This window comes from Misgurnus anguillicaudatus, chromosome 12 (assembly GCF_027580225.2).
Source record: "Misgurnus anguillicaudatus chromosome 12, ASM2758022v2, whole genome shotgun sequence".
NCBI classification, from domain to species: Eukaryota; Metazoa; Chordata; class Actinopteri; order Cypriniformes; family Cobitidae; genus Misgurnus; species Misgurnus anguillicaudatus.
Window position 1 is genome coordinate 28,292,675 of NC_073348.2, and position 18,227 is coordinate 28,310,901.

General features: G+C 40.7%; 1 protein-coding gene across 6 annotated transcripts in view; it reads right to left on the reverse strand.

Annotated features, from left to right (window-relative positions):
- The window catches only part of auts2a (activator of transcription and developmental regulator AUTS2 a), a 400,535-nt gene that overhangs the window by 271,259 nt on the left and 111,049 nt on the right, over positions 1-18,227 (reverse strand). For all 6 annotated transcript variants that reach the window (XM_055208395.2, XM_055208393.2, XM_055208397.2 and 3 more), the window contains one exon: positions 15,987-16,211. In XM_055208395.2, coding sequence (XP_055064370.1) covers positions 15,987-16,211 — 225 coding nt within the window. The remainder of the gene's footprint in view (positions 1-15,986; positions 16,212-18,227) is intronic.

The following is an 18,227-nucleotide window of genomic DNA, read 5'->3' on the forward strand; positions in this document are numbered from 1 at the left end:
CAGCCTATAGTAGGCGGTGTCTGCCGTCGCCATCTTGGCCGCGCGTCACCCATAGATTGTAAAAAAAGATGGACGTAGTGTCCGTGACGTCACCCATAGGTTTCTGAAGATGGTTTGTGAAGCCAATAGTAGGCGGTGTCTGCCGTTGCAATCTTGGCCTCGCGTCACCCATAGATTGTAAAATAAGAAGGATGTAGTGTCCGTGACGTCACCCGTAGGTTTCTGAAGATGGTTTGTGAAGCCAATAGTAGGCGGTGTCTGCCGTTGCAATCTTGGCCTTGTGTCACCCATAGACTGTAAAAAAAGATGAAAGTAGTGTCCGTGACGTCAAACATAGGCTTGTGAAGATGGTTTTTGTAGCCTATAGTAGGCGGTGTCTGCCGTTGCCATCTTGGCCGTGCGTCACCCATAGACTGTAAAAAAAGATGAACGTAGTGTCCGTGACGTCACCCATAGGTTTCTGAAGATCGTTTTTGAAGCCAATAGTAGGCGGTGTCTGCCGTCGCCATCTTGGCCGCATGTCACCCATAGATTGTAAAATAAGAAGGATGTAGTGTCCGTGACGTCACCCATAGGTTTCTGAAGATCGTTTTTTGAAGCCAATAGTAGGCGGTGTCTGCCGTCGCCATCTTGGCCATGTGTCACCCATAGATTGTAAAATAAGATGGACGTAGTGTCCGTGATGTCACCCATAGGTTTCTGAAGATCGTTTTTGAAGCCAATAGTAGGCGGTGTCTACCGTCGCCATCTTGGCCCCGTGTCACCCATAGATTGTAAAATAAGATGGACGTAGTGTCCGTGACGTCACCCATAGGTTTCTGAAGATGGTTTTTGAAGCCAATAGTAGGCGGTGCCTGCCGTCGCCATCTTGGCCCCGCGTCACCCATAGACTGTACAAAAAGATGGACGCAGTGTCCGTGACGTCACACATAGGTTTGTGAAGATGGTTTTTGAAGCCAATAGTAGGCGGTGTCTGCCGTTGCAATCTTGGTCCCGCGTCACCCATAGACTGTACAAAAAAATGGACGCAGTGTCCGTGACGTCACCCATAGGTTTCTGAAGATCGTTTTTGAAGCCAATAGTAGGCGATGTCTGCCGTCGCCATCTTGGCCGCCCGCCACCCATAGACTGTACAAAAAGATGGACATAGTGTTCGTGACGTCAACCATAGGTTTCTGAAGATGGTTTTTGAAGCCTATAGTAGGCGGTGCCTGCCGTCGACATCTTGGCCCCGCGTCACCCATAGACTGTAAAAAAAGATGGACGTAGTGTTCGTGACGTCAACCATAGGTTTCTGAAGATGGTTTTTGAAGCCTATAGTAGGCGGTGTCTGCCGTCGCCATCTTGGCCGCGCGTCATTGCGCATCACTCGCAAATATCTGAAAATGGGTAGAGGTGGGACGTGGATGAAGCTGAGGTGGCTGGTTGCTGAAACCACACCTGCCCAGCTCAACTGTAGTGACAGCAGTGGCTGTTCAACCGTCAATCAAGTGGCCACACCCTTAATTATGCAGAACTTTAAAGCTAAATATAACTTAAACGGATGAGTTACAAAAAAAATCCACCCCATTCACAATTTTCTTGAAGGGCAAAAGTAGCTATATAGACTAAAAACAATTTTTGTACCAGGCTGTAAACATATTATTTTCTACTGTAAAGTGAAATTTTAACAATGGGGGTCTATGGGAATTGACTCCCTTTTGGAGCCAGCCTCTAGCGGCCCGTCGATGAATTGCAGTTTAAGTCACTTCCGTGTTTGGCTTCATCAGAGAGATCGAAAGTCTGCCCCTCGAGTTGTATAGATAGATTAACACTGGGATTGGCTATATGTAAGTACTGATTTTCCGGACTATAAGTCGCACCTTTTTATAGTTTGGTGGGAAAATACGGTAAATTAACCTTACAAATATCAAACTTTAAAAAAAATCCTCTTGGAGGCCGCCATTTTGTTAACATCATAACCCCTGTCAAAATGTTGAAATCAAAATCTGTTTTATTAAGTGCTGGGATTTTTTGAAGTACTAAAAATGTTTAATGTGTTTCATTCAATGGATTTTAGTAATACAAAAGCAAATATAAAGTTTTAAAGCATGTCTTCATAGTCGAGGTACCCTTTAAAAGCAGCTCTAATAACATTTTGCATATTTAATATCCGTATCTCATCCTTAAATGTTTCCAAGATCTGGTACCGAGGAACCAGTTTAGTTGGCCATTTTGTCAAGTGTAGGAGATTATAAAGCACTTTCCAAATACCCACAGGAAGCTATTTACATTTGCTAAGAGTCTCAATAATGGGTAAATGTCATTTGCTTAGTTCACAAGATGGTCTGTGACAAAGCAAGATGGTAATTGAGGACCAGTACTTTAGGGGACAGGATGGGCTCGAGTCTGTGTGCTCTGCCTAAAAGGCCATTTAGTTTTTGATGTCCCTTAAGTGGGTTGGTTTGATTGGAGCACAAGAATGCCGCTCTTTAAGTGCCGCAGTAATGTGCGTTTCTGTGTATGTGTGTGCATGCAATTAACACTTGCTTGACGACTACTCTGACAGACGAGATCCGAACGTGTAAACTTCTCTCGCTTAATTTCGGAGGATGGACTGCTAACCCTCAACGTGATTGACGGGCGGCGGGTGGGGTGTCTATTATCCTGTCTTTAGCCCAGTCACCACCGCAACAATTCTTAACAAGCTTGTCTGTGAGGTTAACGCTTCACCCAATCCTGTCAAGCCGAGACGTTGTAATACATGGCGAGAGGGAAAAACTAATTCCTTCGCTGAGAGAGAGAGAGAGAGAGAGAGAGAGAGAGAGAGAGAGAGAGAGAGAGAGAGCAGGAAAAAGGGGACAAATTATAACAGTACAACATCATGGCCTACTCTTGTCAAACAGCATTAAGACTAAGAGGAAAAGGAAATGCTGGAGGCTGACAGGAAGTAATATTACACTAACATTAACACTATTATCAGTGCCTATTTGTGTATGTCACATTCCATCAAATATCACTGTCATAATTTTTTTGTCATAAATAAAAATTTTTGTAATTCTTATGTTGCGTACACACCAAATGCGAATTCAAGATTTGCGCAAGTAGATTACATATAAAGTCAATGCAAAGACGCGTATACACACAAATAGATGTGAACTCGCGTGGGCCGATGCAAATGACTGTGAAAACATGTGCTATTCGCCTAAAACACATCTTCGCATAAATTACAAATATTCAATATTCAACTAAAAAATGTATTTAATCCAAGAAATGTGATGCTTCGCATTGGTGTGTACGCCACATACACAGAGTTAAAAATGTTGTTGGATTTGTTTTTGCTTCAGCTTTTTATAATTGGGTAAGAGCGCCATCTAAGGGATATTACATCATACCATAAATACTCGTCAGGGAAGCGCCACTGGCAGGGAAATGTTTTATCTTCATAACGGGAAAGAGTAAATATTAAAAGTAAATATTAAAAGCGACTTCTAGGTCCAGTGTGTCAATTTTTAACGGCATCTAGTGATGAGATTGCAAATTGCAACCAACAATTCAGTCCACAGCTCACCCCTCAATTTCGAAACGCCTAGTAAAGCTACGGTAGCCGCCACAGGACAAACATACCATTGCCTGTGACAACGTAGGGACGAAATGCAATCTGTAAAACAGTTTGTCCTTTTAGGGCTACTGTAGAAACATGACGGCGACTTCCATGTCTGGTAATAAAAACAATACAGTTCATTATGTAAGGTCTTTATACACCACTGATAATATAGTTATGTATATTATATTGCATTTCTCTCAAGAGATCCTTCTAAAATGTACACATTGCACATTTAAACTTTATTGAGGTTGTTGCAGTGCATTCTGGGATTGCCTTCAATCTGATACATGCAAGGCTGCCTTAGACTCATTCCAAAAGGTTTCCGAAGCAACTGCATGTAAACTGAAGCTAACATTTATTAAGGTGTATGTGTAAATATCAGTTTCGCTGTACAGTATGTGTGTGTGTTCGCTTGGGTGTTTATTTATGCATTTGCATTAAAATATTTATGCATTTGGTAAACGCTTGTATCCTTAGAGAGTTACAGTGCTGTCGTAAACTATATATTTTATTAGTATGTGTGTTTCCTGGAAATCAAACCCTTGACCTTTGTGTTGCTAACGCAATGCTTTACCGCCTGAGCTACAAGAACATATTATGTAGCGAGAGAAAGAAAGACTCTCGGTCTCACATTGACTGATGTCTCTTACAGCTCTCTACTAGAAACGCTTTGTTCTGGCAACACTGAGACATTTACTGTGAAGCTGAAGTGTGTTTCCATGTGTGTGCCTTTAAGATGTTTGTGGGTTCGAGTGGGCACAAGAACTGACATGAGCAAGTCTGTATACAAGCCTCGGGAACACATACACGCGCCTACAGGGCTGTGTGTAAATAAGAGAACATACTGATTAGGACAATAGCGGCCTTGTGTCCTCTTCGGCAGTGTCACACTGTGTACATATCCCCACACAAACAACTGAACACAGCTCCCATAAGCAAGGCCAGAAAGTGTGTGCGTGTGTCTGGCCAGATGGGCTTCCCAGCATGGCACTGCTGTCAGACACATACACACATGCATATTTTGACACAAAAACAACACTTCTCATTCCCACAGCAATACTGGCTCAAAAAGCACACCCACATGACAACTATGCGAACCTCGTCAGAGTCGTGTACTTGTGGATAGTGCACATGCTTCGACATATTGAGCGGTGGCGCTCATGTAGCTGATAGGGGTCCTACTCATTTGCTCTTCTTTCCAGTTACTTGCTGTCATCTATACACTATTTTCATGATAGATAGACAGATAGATACATAGATAGCAGTGTTGTAGTCAAGTCCGAGTCAAGACCAAGACCATAGAGTGAGTGTCAAATGTCGAGTCCAAGATTGAGTGTCAAGTCAAGACCCAGCCCAGATTCCAGCTTTACTATCTGGACTTGGTCTTGACTCGACACTTGATCTCTGGTTTTGGGCTTGACTTGGACTCAAGTTGGACTTGACAACAACAATGATAAATAGATAGACAGACAGATGTACAGATAGATAGACATACAGGCATATAGATAGATAGACATAAAGGCGTATAGATAGATAGACATACAGGCGTATAGATAGATAGACATACAGGCGTATAGATAGATAGACATACAGGCGTACAGATAGATGGACATACAGGCATATAGATAGATAGACATACAGGCGTATAGATAGATAGACATGAGGCGTATAGACAGACAGACAGACAGACAAGCAGGCAGACAGACAGGCGGATAGATAGATCGACAGATGGGCAGACAGACAGAAAGATAGGTGGATAGAGGAACAGTTAGACAGACAGATAGGTGAACAGACTGATGAATGGGCAGACAGGCTGATAAACAGACAGACAAGTGGATAGACAGATAGATAGACAGACAGGCAGACAGATAGATGGGCAGATAGACAGACAGACAGACAGACAGACGAATGGATAGATAGATGAATAGACAGACAGACAGATGGATGGACAGATAGATGGATGAATAGATGAATGGACAGACAGGCGGATAGATAAATAGATAGACAGACAGGCAGGCAAGCGGGCAGACAGACGGATGGATGGACAGGCAGGCAGGCAGGCAGGCAGATAGGTGGATAGATAGAAAAACAGATAGATGGGCAGATAGACAGACAGACAGACAGATGGATGGACAGATAGAGGAGTAGACAGACAAACAGACAGACAGACAGGCAGACAGATGGATAGATGGTCAGTCAGACAGACAGACAGACAGACAGACAGATAGATAGACAGAAAGACAGACAGACAGGCAGATTAATAAATGGATGGATAGACAGACAGACAGGCAGACAGATAGACAGGGAGACTGACAGACGGATGGACAGACAGACAGTCAGGCAGACAGATGAATGAACAAGCAGGTGGATAGATGTGTAGACAGACAGATGGATGGATGGACAGATAGATGTGTAGACAGACAAACAGACAGACAGACAGGCAGATTAATAAATGGATGGATAGATGAATAGATAGACAGACGGACAGACAGGCGGACAGACTGATGAATGGACAGACAGGCGGACAGACTGATGAATGGACAGACAGGCGGACAGACTGATGAATGGACAGACAGGCGGACAGACTGATGAATGGACAGACAGGCGGACAGACGGATGAATGGACAGACAGGCGGACAGACGGATGAATGGACAGACAGGCGGACAGACTGATGAATGGACAGACTGATGAATGGACAGACAGGCGGACAGACTGATGAATGGACAGACAGGCGGACAGACGGATGAATGGACAGACAGACGGACATGCGGATGAATGGACAGACAGGCGGACAGACGGATGAATGGACAGACAGGCGGGCAGACTGATGAATGGACAGACTGATGAATGGCCAGCCAGACAGCCAGCCAGACAGCCAGCCAGACAGACAGACAGATAGATAGATCAACATACAGGCAGACAGACAGACAGACAGACGGACAGGCGTACATGTGGATAGATAGACAGATGGATAGATGGGCAGACAAACAGACGGATAGATGGACAGACAGACAGAAATATATATGAATTGATAGACAGACAGATGGATGGATGGATAGATTGATGGGCAGACAGACAGACAGACAATGGATAGATAGATGGATGAATAGATAGATAGAGACAGACAGACAGACAGACAGGCAGGCAGGCAGGCAGGCAGGCAGGCAGGCAGGTGGATAGACAGGTGGACAGAGAGATACACAGCTTCTCATTAGCAGTTAAACATAACCATACAATACAAAAGATACGCAAAATACACAAATTATATTTTGATTCAAAAGTACACAAAATAGCATTATTCTACCACTGTATTAATAAAAGCTACTGTAAAGGCCAAAAAATTACCTGAAAGTTAATTTAGTTTACCCTTAGTTAAAATATTGGGTATTGTCATCATACTGCCTGGTAATGTGCTCCAGTAGCGCAACTGGTAGAGCATTGGATATGTGCTCGATCCCCAAGTTACAGACATACAAATAAAACAAAGAATGAATTGAAGCACTGTAAGTCACTTTAGATTGAAGTGGCTGCCAAATACATAAATTCAAGTTTAATGTAAAGGTAATTCAATTCACACACACAAACTAAAGACGGCACATTTAAAATCCCTCTGACACGAACCACACGCACCTGTCACTACAGAAGAGATGTGACTGCTTACTTAATGAATATTTCTAAACATGCCACATTCAGCAGCCTCTAATTATCACTGGCTGAAGAAAGACAGCCGTTCATATATCTCTGTCATAGACGGCTATAAGGATTTGACAAACAGGTGAAAGCGAAGAGTAGCGCTGAGTGTTTTCTTTTCCCTGACTGCAGGGTCTTATCAGCGGAAGGTAATATGTCAGCTGTCTCAGTTCGCCGCTGTGTTTATATGTTTATATATAGCTGCTGTTTGTGAATCTGGGATTGAGTGCAAAAAGAGGAGTGTGTAGATAACCCCTGGCTGTCTGCCGATGTGTCTAACTTCCTTCCCGAGCATGTTTCTGTCTGCCTGCACAATATACAGTATAGTATAAAAGTGTTTGTACAAACTGGGTTTCTGTCAGTAACGTGCCATAAGTACGTCAAAATCCAACGTGGATCCAACGTAAATCTGATGGCAGAATCCATCGTGGATCCAACGTAGATCCGACGTCAGAATCCAACGTGGATCCAACGTAGATCCGACGTCAGAATCCAACGTGGATCCAACGTAAATCGACGTCAAAATCCAACGTGGATCCAACGTAAATCCGACGTCAGAATCCAACGTGGATCCAACGTAAATCCGACGTCAGAATCCAATGTGGATCCAACGTAAATCCGACGTCAGAATCCAACGTGGATCTGACGTCAGAATCCAACGTAGATCCAACGTAAATCCGACGTCAGAATCCAACGTAGATCCAAGGTAAATCCGACGTCAGAATCCAACGTGGATCCAACGTAAATCCGACGTCAGAATCCAATGTGGATCCAACGTAAATCTGACATCAGAATCCAACGTGGATCCAATGTAATTCCGACATCAGAATCCAATGTGGATTCAACGTAGACCCGACGTCAGAATCCAACGTGCATCCAACGTGAATCCGACGCCAGAATCCAACGTGGATCCAACGTAAATACAATGTCAACATCTAACATGGATCCAACATAAATCCAATGTCAGAATCCAACGTAGATCCAACGTAAATCCGACGTCAGAATCCAACGTAGATCAGACATCAGAATATAACATGGATCCAATGTAAATTCAACGTCAGAATCCAACATAGATCCGACGTAAATCTGACGTCAGAATCCAACGTAACCTGTTCACGGACATTTCACACAAATCATAAACCATCAGTAGATATAGACCGGCAAGACGAACAGTCAGGGATGTCCGAACAAACAGAGCAATCTATTCAGACAAAATGTTACATGTAAGTGTTCATACTTTTTTTATTATAGATTTTATACTACATTGAACATATTTTTCCTGGCTATGTGATAAGTATTTCTCTGGATCATATGAGCTCTCCCTCGGGTCGCCCACCAGATTCCCCCCGTTTTGTTTAATTCAGCGGTCATCACACAGGCACTGTAGTGGGCAGCTGTTCAGGTCTCTAAAGAGGGCTGCCAGGGGTCCTGAAGGCAGAACTGTGAACAATATTCTGTGTGACAGCGACATAAAGGTGAGTCAGAGCTGTCAACCAACTTACACTCAGCGGGAAACAGTGGGACCCATCTGCTGTCACACACACACAAATGTAAACTGACTCTCTCATTTACACACTCACTGGCAAAACGCAAGCTGGGCTCTTTTGGCCTAGATAAGGAAGATGAGATTTTAAGTCATGTTTAGTAGTTGAATCCTATATAAATGCGACACCTATTATAGAGTAATTTACTGTAATTAATATAATTATTAAGTGCCTGAAAACGAATGCACAGCCAAGATGTCAATCTGGCCACAATGCAAAAGTAATTCTGATGCCATTAACTAGATGGACACCCAATGCACTGACTAGTCAAAGATAAATGTGTCATATACATAAAAATTTGTGTGCTAGAAATTATTTATATGTTGCCAGGCATGTATGACACATATGCATATGGACACATGCCCTAGATGCAACATTGCACCCATGCAGCACAACACACACACAAACACAGAAAAGAAAGGAGAGGGAAAAAAAGGCCGAAATAGTGAAGAAGGTGAATTTAATTCACCACCATCCAGCGTAACTCAAGTTTATGACCATTGCCTCTGTGCTTGATAAAAGCTTAAAGTGTCCCAGCTATCACTTCCCCCGGACTCCCTTATGAGAGATAGATTCCTTTGCCTTAAATTCAGCCATGGGCAGAATACACATGATGAACGAGAGAGGTGCGTAGTGTCTCTCTCTTTCTCTCTCTAACAAGGACAAATATTACTTGTACGGCTTTCACCTATGAAGCAAGTGTCTGTGTGTGCCTATAGGAAAGAAATATCACAGTCTTTTAATATCTCAATTGTTTTGACTAGACTGTAGTGAGATTGAATGGAGAACAAATGAAGTCTTGTGCTTCTAATCAGATGTTTCTCCTGAGAAGCAGTATCGGTAGTGTGTGACGGAGTGATCTCAAAAATGTCTCATACTATGCTCATACTGTGATCTGTCAAAATACGCTGTAAATCTTACTTGTGTCTTACAAAATTAAGCAATTATGACTAAAAATTCTCCTTACATGAAAGTCGGCGTCATGTTTCTACAGTAGCCCTAAACGGACAAATTGAGCGCGATTCGTCCCTACGTTGTCTTATGGCACTTTTCCATTGCATAGTACCCCATGGTTTGGTTTGGGTCACCTTACATTTGGGGGCTTTTCCACTGGGTGCAGTACGTAGTACCCAATACTTTTTTTTAGTACCACCCGATACTTTTTTAGTTCCAAGCGACCCGAGCTGATAACTAAACTGGATAAGAAAACACTGTAGATCACAGATTGGTCTGAGAGAATCGTCACTACCAGCGTCTTCGCTATAATGTAAAAGATTAGCTTTACCTTCATGCTAGCTTGCGCTGTCTTGAATAAACCTGTTGTCATCTGTGCTTTGCTGTAAGTTCCCAAACTACCTTTTAGCGATGAAAAACATCTACAGGTTGACAATCATGAACACCATAACCGTGGGTTCACACCAGCCGCGTATGAGGTGTAAAATTCACTTCTACCGCATCTAGTTTGCCGCTTGAACATTTTGAGTTTACTTCATTTATTCGCTCATGAAATTCTAGTCATCGAGGCATTCACGCTGAAATTCGCATCATGGGAGGGGCTACTGCGACGCCGCTAGCTTCCTGTAATCACCTCACTACTAGAGCAAGCTCCTGATTGGTTTAAGAGGTGCGGTTTTCCGCCAAAGTTCAAATTTTCAACTTGTGTGTTTGCTGCAGCAACGCTCAATTCGCTAAATGCCTCATTCGCGCCGCGAGACCTCCATACGCCGGTCAACACGTCTTCACATTGACTTAACATTGAAATCACTCACCCTTGATGCCTCTACCGTGGCATAAAATTTTTTTTTCAGACTTGCGGTTTGTAGCGGCACATTTGCGACTAGTGGGTCGTTTTCGAAGCACTGCTTCATGAGGCTTCAAAACATATACAAATCTTTTGTTTTGAATCAGTGGTTCGGAGCATGTTTCAAACTGGCACAAGTCACGTGATTTTAGCAAACGAGGCTTCATTACGTCAAAACTGTTTCGAAATGTTTCGAAAATCCGATGGTTCACCACTAGGGGGAGTTGATCACATGACCAGTGTCTAATATGTTTAGGTGAACTCGGGTCAGTTTCATTAGTTAATAAAACATTTATCCTAACACTGCCATTTTGTCTACTTTTTGTTTATAGACAGATTTAACTACAAAAATGTGCATAATTAAAAGGGTAGTTAGTTTTAATCATTTGTTTGCCCTAAATAAAACTAAAAACACATAATACACTTTTAACTATTTCTTAATTAAGTTAAATAATTTTTTAAACATATTTTAATAAAAATCTTGCTATTATTTTGTTAAAAAAGTGTGAAAAATCAGCTTTTACACTATTTTGACCAGCAGGGGTCGCCAGCGTGTGTGGCGTTTTGAACTGCTTCGAAAAACTGAATCAATTTTCGAAGCAATTGGTTCAATTGATTCGAAGCTTCGAAAAGCTTCGTTTCTCCCATCACTATTTGCGACGCGCACATCCGCATATATGCTTAAATGCAACTTAAATGAGGCTCAGCGGAGTATGATGTCACAGCAGTAGGCAGCACAAATACAATGACACGCCTATAATCCCTCCCATTCTGAAGTGTTACTAAACTCGATGGAAAAGCTAACCAAGCCAAAGAGAGGTGAGCTGACCCGACTGGACCCAAACCAAACAGTGGGGTACTATTCAATGGAAAAGCGGCATTAGATGGCGACATGTTTGCCCTTGCAGCTACCGTAGCTTCTCTATGCGTTTCAAATTTGAGGTTGTATCTCACCACTAGATCCCGCTAAAAGCCCACACTGGATCTTGCCTAATCTATGGTCTATTTATATCATATATATTGAAATATTCTTACAATATTTATGTCTCATTTGAATTTATTTCAATTTGTCCAAAGCCATTTTATCAGGAAACTCTGATACTACAGGTACACTGATACTGAAATCCAACTGTACTGAGAATACCTTTAAATTGCCTGAGCAATGAAAGAGCAACCGCTCCGAGCAATAAGGTTTTCCTCTGGGGGTTTGTGTAAATGTGTTTAAGAGTACAAACCTGTATGTGTGTGTTTAATGTAGTGTTAGTGGCCATCTGATTGCCTGCTCTGTAGCTGCAATTCCTCTGTGTAAACATGCCATAAATACTCATTAGTAATAACAAGGGGATGTCACAAACACACACACACACACAAAGAGCAAACAAACAACACCTCGCAGCAACACTAACAAGAGTGACTAATTTAATTAGCGCAATAAAACAAGTCCAAAAAAGACAGAGGCCGTCCTCTTCTAGATCACGCTTAATGGAAGAATGAATCAGCACTGTCTTTACACATCTAATCTAGTTCTCCCTCTCTCTTTCTCTCTCTGCCGTGAGACTTCTGTAAATCTGTCTACACCTCTTTCTTTCACTTTCGGCAAACCAGAAGCCCATCTTTAAATGTAATATCATTTATTTTCAATCATAAGTTTACTGACTTTGAATACGAGTATGTTAGCCTTAAGGAGATCTATAAACTAGTCTATAAACTATTTCAGTCTCTTACATCTGCCAATATGAATCTATTATTTTTATGACATCATTCTGCACTTCAGCACTTCTCATCAGATTCAAGGCTGTGAGGTACACTGTTGGATATTTTAAAATGGGAGGAGCCATTTAATATTCCCCGCACGAACATCCTGTTAAAATTGAAAGTATTTCAGCGCATCGAACAAAGCTGCACACAGCTTTCAAGGCAACTCCTCCTATTAAATCAGTAATACGTCTCGTGTTGCATTAGAGATGGCTTATGATCACAGACAATTACTTCATTTAAACAAGCTCTGCTTTAATTGAGTTTGATTTGATTCTGTCGTTCATTTGTAGAGGGATTGACATTATGTGCAAACTGTGAAAAATAAACACAACTGCAGGTTTGTGCTATTTCAGCATGCAATCTAATCAAGATTTAATTATATAAGAGAAATGCATTAAAAATGTTGTGACAACACACCAACTCATTGAGGTATTAGATCAAAGGAAAAATCAATGGCAAGAGCCCACAAGAATTATGGGTAATGCAGAGAGACTCTAGACTCAGCAGTTTGTTGTCTCTATCTGTGATAAAACTACAGTAGTATGACCTAATAAAATAATGTTGACTTAATTCATGATTTTTAAAAATATTTGGGATGCACAAGCAGCTAATAGCACAAGAAAGCCTTGAGCACCAGATGTATCACATGTCACAGAATTAATAATTACTTAAACAATTCTGTAGCTGGGTTTCTATCCAAATGTGAAGCGAATCTTTTAATAATTCGCAAAAAAGAAAAACAAACAATGCGAATTAGGTGCGTTTCCAGTAGGGGTGGGCCGACATCAGGTCGATCCGGACCTTTTTTGCTGGATCGGATATCAAAATAACGGCGTCGATCCAAATCCGATACTGTGCGTTACTCATGGTTGTGAAAAGTCAGACTATTATAAAAGCTCCATAAACGTTTTTATACACTATATTCAAAGTCTTCCTAATATATTCAACAGCTTTATGTGAAAAACAATTGCATATATAAAGATTTTAAGACCACAAAAACTCAATGGTCTGGTGCTCGCAGAGTTAAGACACTGGAGTAGCGGTGAATTAAACGCGTCACACACACAATTCTAAATGAATCAAGAAAAATACTAGAATTGGATCGGTCGATACTCAGAATTCAGGTATTGAAATCGGATCGGCAATGGAAAAAGTGGATCGGCCCACCCCTAGTTTCCAGCGAATGACGGTGGTATTGGTAACCAACAGTAAACAAAACTAGGCACGCTTGGAAAATGGAGACAGGACTGCATGTAGTCACAATGGAGCAAGTTGTTAATTTATTAGCAGTGCAGCTTGTATGAATGCTGTACACAGAAGAAGAAATGCAGCATTTTTTAAGCTAAGATGATATATGATATAAATATATGATAAAGAGAAAAACAGCGGAAACAACTAGACGTCAGTCCCATGGGTTTAATGTTCGCTACGTCAGAATTAATTTGGCAAATGTGTTTTCTTTACTCTTTTTCGCATAAATCTAAAACCACCTCAAGCGAACATAAAAACTTTTTTTGTGAATCAAGGGATTTTTAATCGAAATTTGACGTTTCCATCACTTTTTGATTCAATACTTCAAAATGTGCATAAAATCATGGTAATGGAAACATGGCTAATGATATAATTAATGTACTGTAGACTAGCTGCATATCCATTACCATTCAAATTGCACAAATTGAAAATGCAACCAATGGAAACACAGCAATTTTGCATAAACTCCCATATATCGCAAAAACATTTTACGCTCGGGTGAGGTGTTTTTGTTTTTAGGCAATTTAAAGAAAAAGAAATAAATTGCAAAACTGCTATGGAAACAGCTTTTTTACATTCACAGGACACCTGATGTGCGTAAAAGTCACATGAATGAGTCACACTTGTTCTTTAAATATTGCATGGTGTGTTTGGTTGAAGGACAAGACAAAAGAGGTTTTCGACAAGCGCATGACATCAAAATACGCAAGACTGATTTAAGAGCTGACTGCTCTGTATTATTTCAAGTTGCTCTCACGTATTGTAGGTAATTCGTATGTTGGTCTGTGCGGCGCCGTATGAAGTTGAACACTTCAACTTGGAATGACTTATCGTGAAACAACAAAATTATGTTTTAGTCAAATGACATCAGTTAATGGAAATGCAGTCATTTCGCAAGCTTTTTGTCGACATTTAAGAAATACATTTTTTTAAGTTTGTTACTGCAGTAAAACTTGCTTTAATTTGTCTGACAAAGCAATTGATGTGCAGTATTCATCCCTTTTTGCTGAAAAAGCAAACAAAATTTAGTCTAAATCAGTAGTTTACTCAAAAATACCCAAAAATAAAAAACACTATCCATGAGCCGAACTTGAATATTATTCTGGCAAATCTGTGAACAGAATTAAACCATAACAAAATGTAAATTTTTAAGTGCATTATCCCTTTAACTCTTTCGCTGACGGCGTTTTTAAAAAAGTTACCAGCCAGTATCAGCATTTTTCATGATTTTCACAAAAGTTTAATCATCTTTAACCTTCATTTGTTCTCCTTTTATCACCTCTCAAATATGGGTAGGTTTCTTTATAAACACCAAATTTTGAGCAAAAAGCTGAAATAATTCAATTTTTGTGAAGGACTTTTCATAGAGATCAGATTCAGAGCGATTCTCAAAACATACACGGACAGGCAGCTGCTTGCCCTAGGGCAGTGGTCTTCACTATTTTTTTCATGAGAGCCACACTAATAGGTCAGGGTCAATAGAAGAGCCGCCTTTATCGCAAAGTATCTAAAGTTACATCCAGTGATAAATAGCATGTCTGCTTATCAATCTGTTGCAATGCAATAAATATGAGGGTGAATCATTCTTTATCATTTACCAGTCAAATTTGTAACTGAGACAAGATGATTTCCCTTAATGACAAAAACAGAATTTTAATGCTAAGCATTCTTATAATATGCTTATGCAGTGCTCCCCAAACCACCAGGGGGCCACCTTTCTCGTAATTTCATGCGGCCCTGCACAGAACGGTTGGCGAGTGACATTTGTGCCGCGAGAGCAATTCGAAAGCATAACAAGCAGTCTGATCTCACGGTACTTTGATGTCATATGACGATCGCTCTGTGCAAGCGCTGCACGCGATTGAACACTCTTATCGACGTGCATCTTGATCTAATAGGTATGTTTTCTAACAAAGTTAGCGTCCGGAGCAGAAAAGACAGTAAAAGCGCATTTCTCCATGATCATATCACTGTATTATTTACTGCCATGCGAGCCACAAATTATAGCTTGCAGAGCCGCATGCGGCTCGCGAGCCACGCAATGAAGAACACTGCCCTAGGGCAATACTTACGGGTTTTATAAGTTGCAGAAGAGCCACTTGGTGGATATTAGCGGTATTGCGGAAAGCCGGAAATAATCGTCATTGGCAGGGAAGCGTTATCTCTTAATTGACAAGATAACTCGTCAATAGTGGCGAAAGAGTTAATAACACTAATATCAGACCACCTTTTTTAAAACTACAACAAATTTCAGTAAACTCCAGATTAACTATAATTATACTGTATATTCAAATAATTATTTGATGACTGTAATAAAAGTAGGAAATGACTCGGCCATGAATAACATAGACTCACGGGTCTGTGCTTCTTCTGCAGATGTTTTTTCTTCTTGCTGTATGCATGGGCCAGGCGAGGGTTGTTCTCCTGGTCGGAGTGATGGTGCTGGTGGTTGTTGTTGTGGTTGAGTCGGTCCTTGTGTAGGTCCAAGCTCAGCCCGTTCGGGATTTTGCTGGCTTTCTTCTTGCGCAGAGGTCCTGCCTGGTTCTGTCTCCGCTCGTGTGGCTTCAGAGTCATGTCCTTCTGCCAAACCAAAAGAGACAGAGAAATGTCAGACATTCACAACATGAAATCAATATTACTGGGATTACTTACGGGTAATTATATTTGTCTTCATAACATTTAATTGAAATATGTCTCATTTACTCATTTACTGTTTTCTACATAAAATCACCCTACATAATGTGAAAATATAATCTTGATATCTTTAATATTTGGCGAGTAAGGCCATGTCAAAGAACTGAAATTAAACTTTAAATGTCCCAACTCTCGTAGACTATAAAACTTTAGCCTGGATTTCACAGACGGGGTTCACCATTTCTAAAACAACTTGTCTGATGAATTTAAAATGAGACAATGCAGACAATGACTTCACTTCAAACATTCACCAAAAATATCACATTACTGTTCATGATCCAAGGCTTAGAACAAAAATATCAATTTCTATCCTATAATTTTCTATCTAAATGATGCCATATTAATATATGTTGACATTAAGCCACATTAATATATATATAAGCTATAAATGTGTTTCTATATAGCTTAGTGGAAATCCATTGCGGTGCAAAAGGCCATGCACAAAGCACATGTGCTAAAAATGTACACCTTGCAATGCACCTTTGAAAAAAGTCTCTTTGGATAAAAGCATCTGCCAAAGGCATAAATGTAAATCTAAACAACATAAAGGCTTTTTCTGCTATAAATCGAAGCATTCTTGTGTTAAAACACATTGCGCATGCAAAAAACAGAACTCTGGTGGGTGTATGCTTGTCTATCCTCCAGCAAACATTGTTCTGCCAGGTTGCTAAATCTTTACTGTAACACCTCACAGTAAACGAAAACAAACACGGTGATAAAAAAGAACTCTCGAGTACAAAAAAGACAGCTCCTGTCTGAGACAAGTTTCTCATTCACAGAAGACAGGAAAATCAATATTCAATATGATAAAGCTCATCTCTACAAAGAAGCACTGTATCTCACATATCTCTGCTCGCAGAACAAATCAATTACATTATTTAACACCGGTCATGGTAAGATAGACACTTATTGAACTGAACAACAGTCAAGTAAAAAGAAGCGAGACATACAGTAAAGTTCAGAATAGCATTTTAGTTTATGTGTTAGTTTACAGTATGTGCCATATGTAACCGATTTACACCCTATGGCTTCCTTTCGCTTTTGGGCGCCGTGATGCTTTGCTGTCATGTCCACTAGAGTTTTACACTGTCCTTTCTTTCAACAAAATCCTCTTTGCAATGGCTGTATTACGTTGACAGGACCACAAACCAATCCATGTTAAAAGGCTCAGTTAAGATCAGATTGAAATGAATAGGGACCTTGACCTTCCCACATGTTTTCACACACTGGTAGAAACAATGGGGTCAAAAGATGTTGCCCAGCTGTCACTGGAGCAGTATGCTACTCTTTAAAAAGGTGCTATAGGTACAGATATTTATAAATTTGGTACCAATATGTACCTCTGAGGTACAAATATGAACTTTTTAGGTCCTAAGTCATACTTTTATACCTTTTTTCATACTTATTGCTGGCCCAGTGACAGCTAGGGTACATATTTTGACCATTTTTTCTGACAGTGCCGGTGTTAAGGAATAAAACAGACATGTCTATACAGTATTAGAGATGAAATGGTATGAAATTTTTACATTAAGGGCGGGGTGCATGATCTCTGAAAGCCAATGATATTTGAAATCACCTAAACAAAACACACCCTACCCCATTAGAATCTAGACCTTCTTTTTATAGACCCGCCCCCCACATACGCAACCCAGGCAACGATGTCGGTTAGTAGACATGTGTGCCCCTTACTGCTGATTGGCTATAAGTGTGTTTTGGTACTCGGCCCGATTTTCTTTTCCAAAGTGATTTTCAAAATTCATGCACACCGCCTTTAAGGTTAAAGTGACCAAAATCACCACTATTATCAATATTATCATGGTTTTGTGACCAACAGTGTTGGGGAAAGTTACTTTTAAAAGTAATGCATTACAATATTAAGTTGCTCCCAAAAAAGTAACTAAT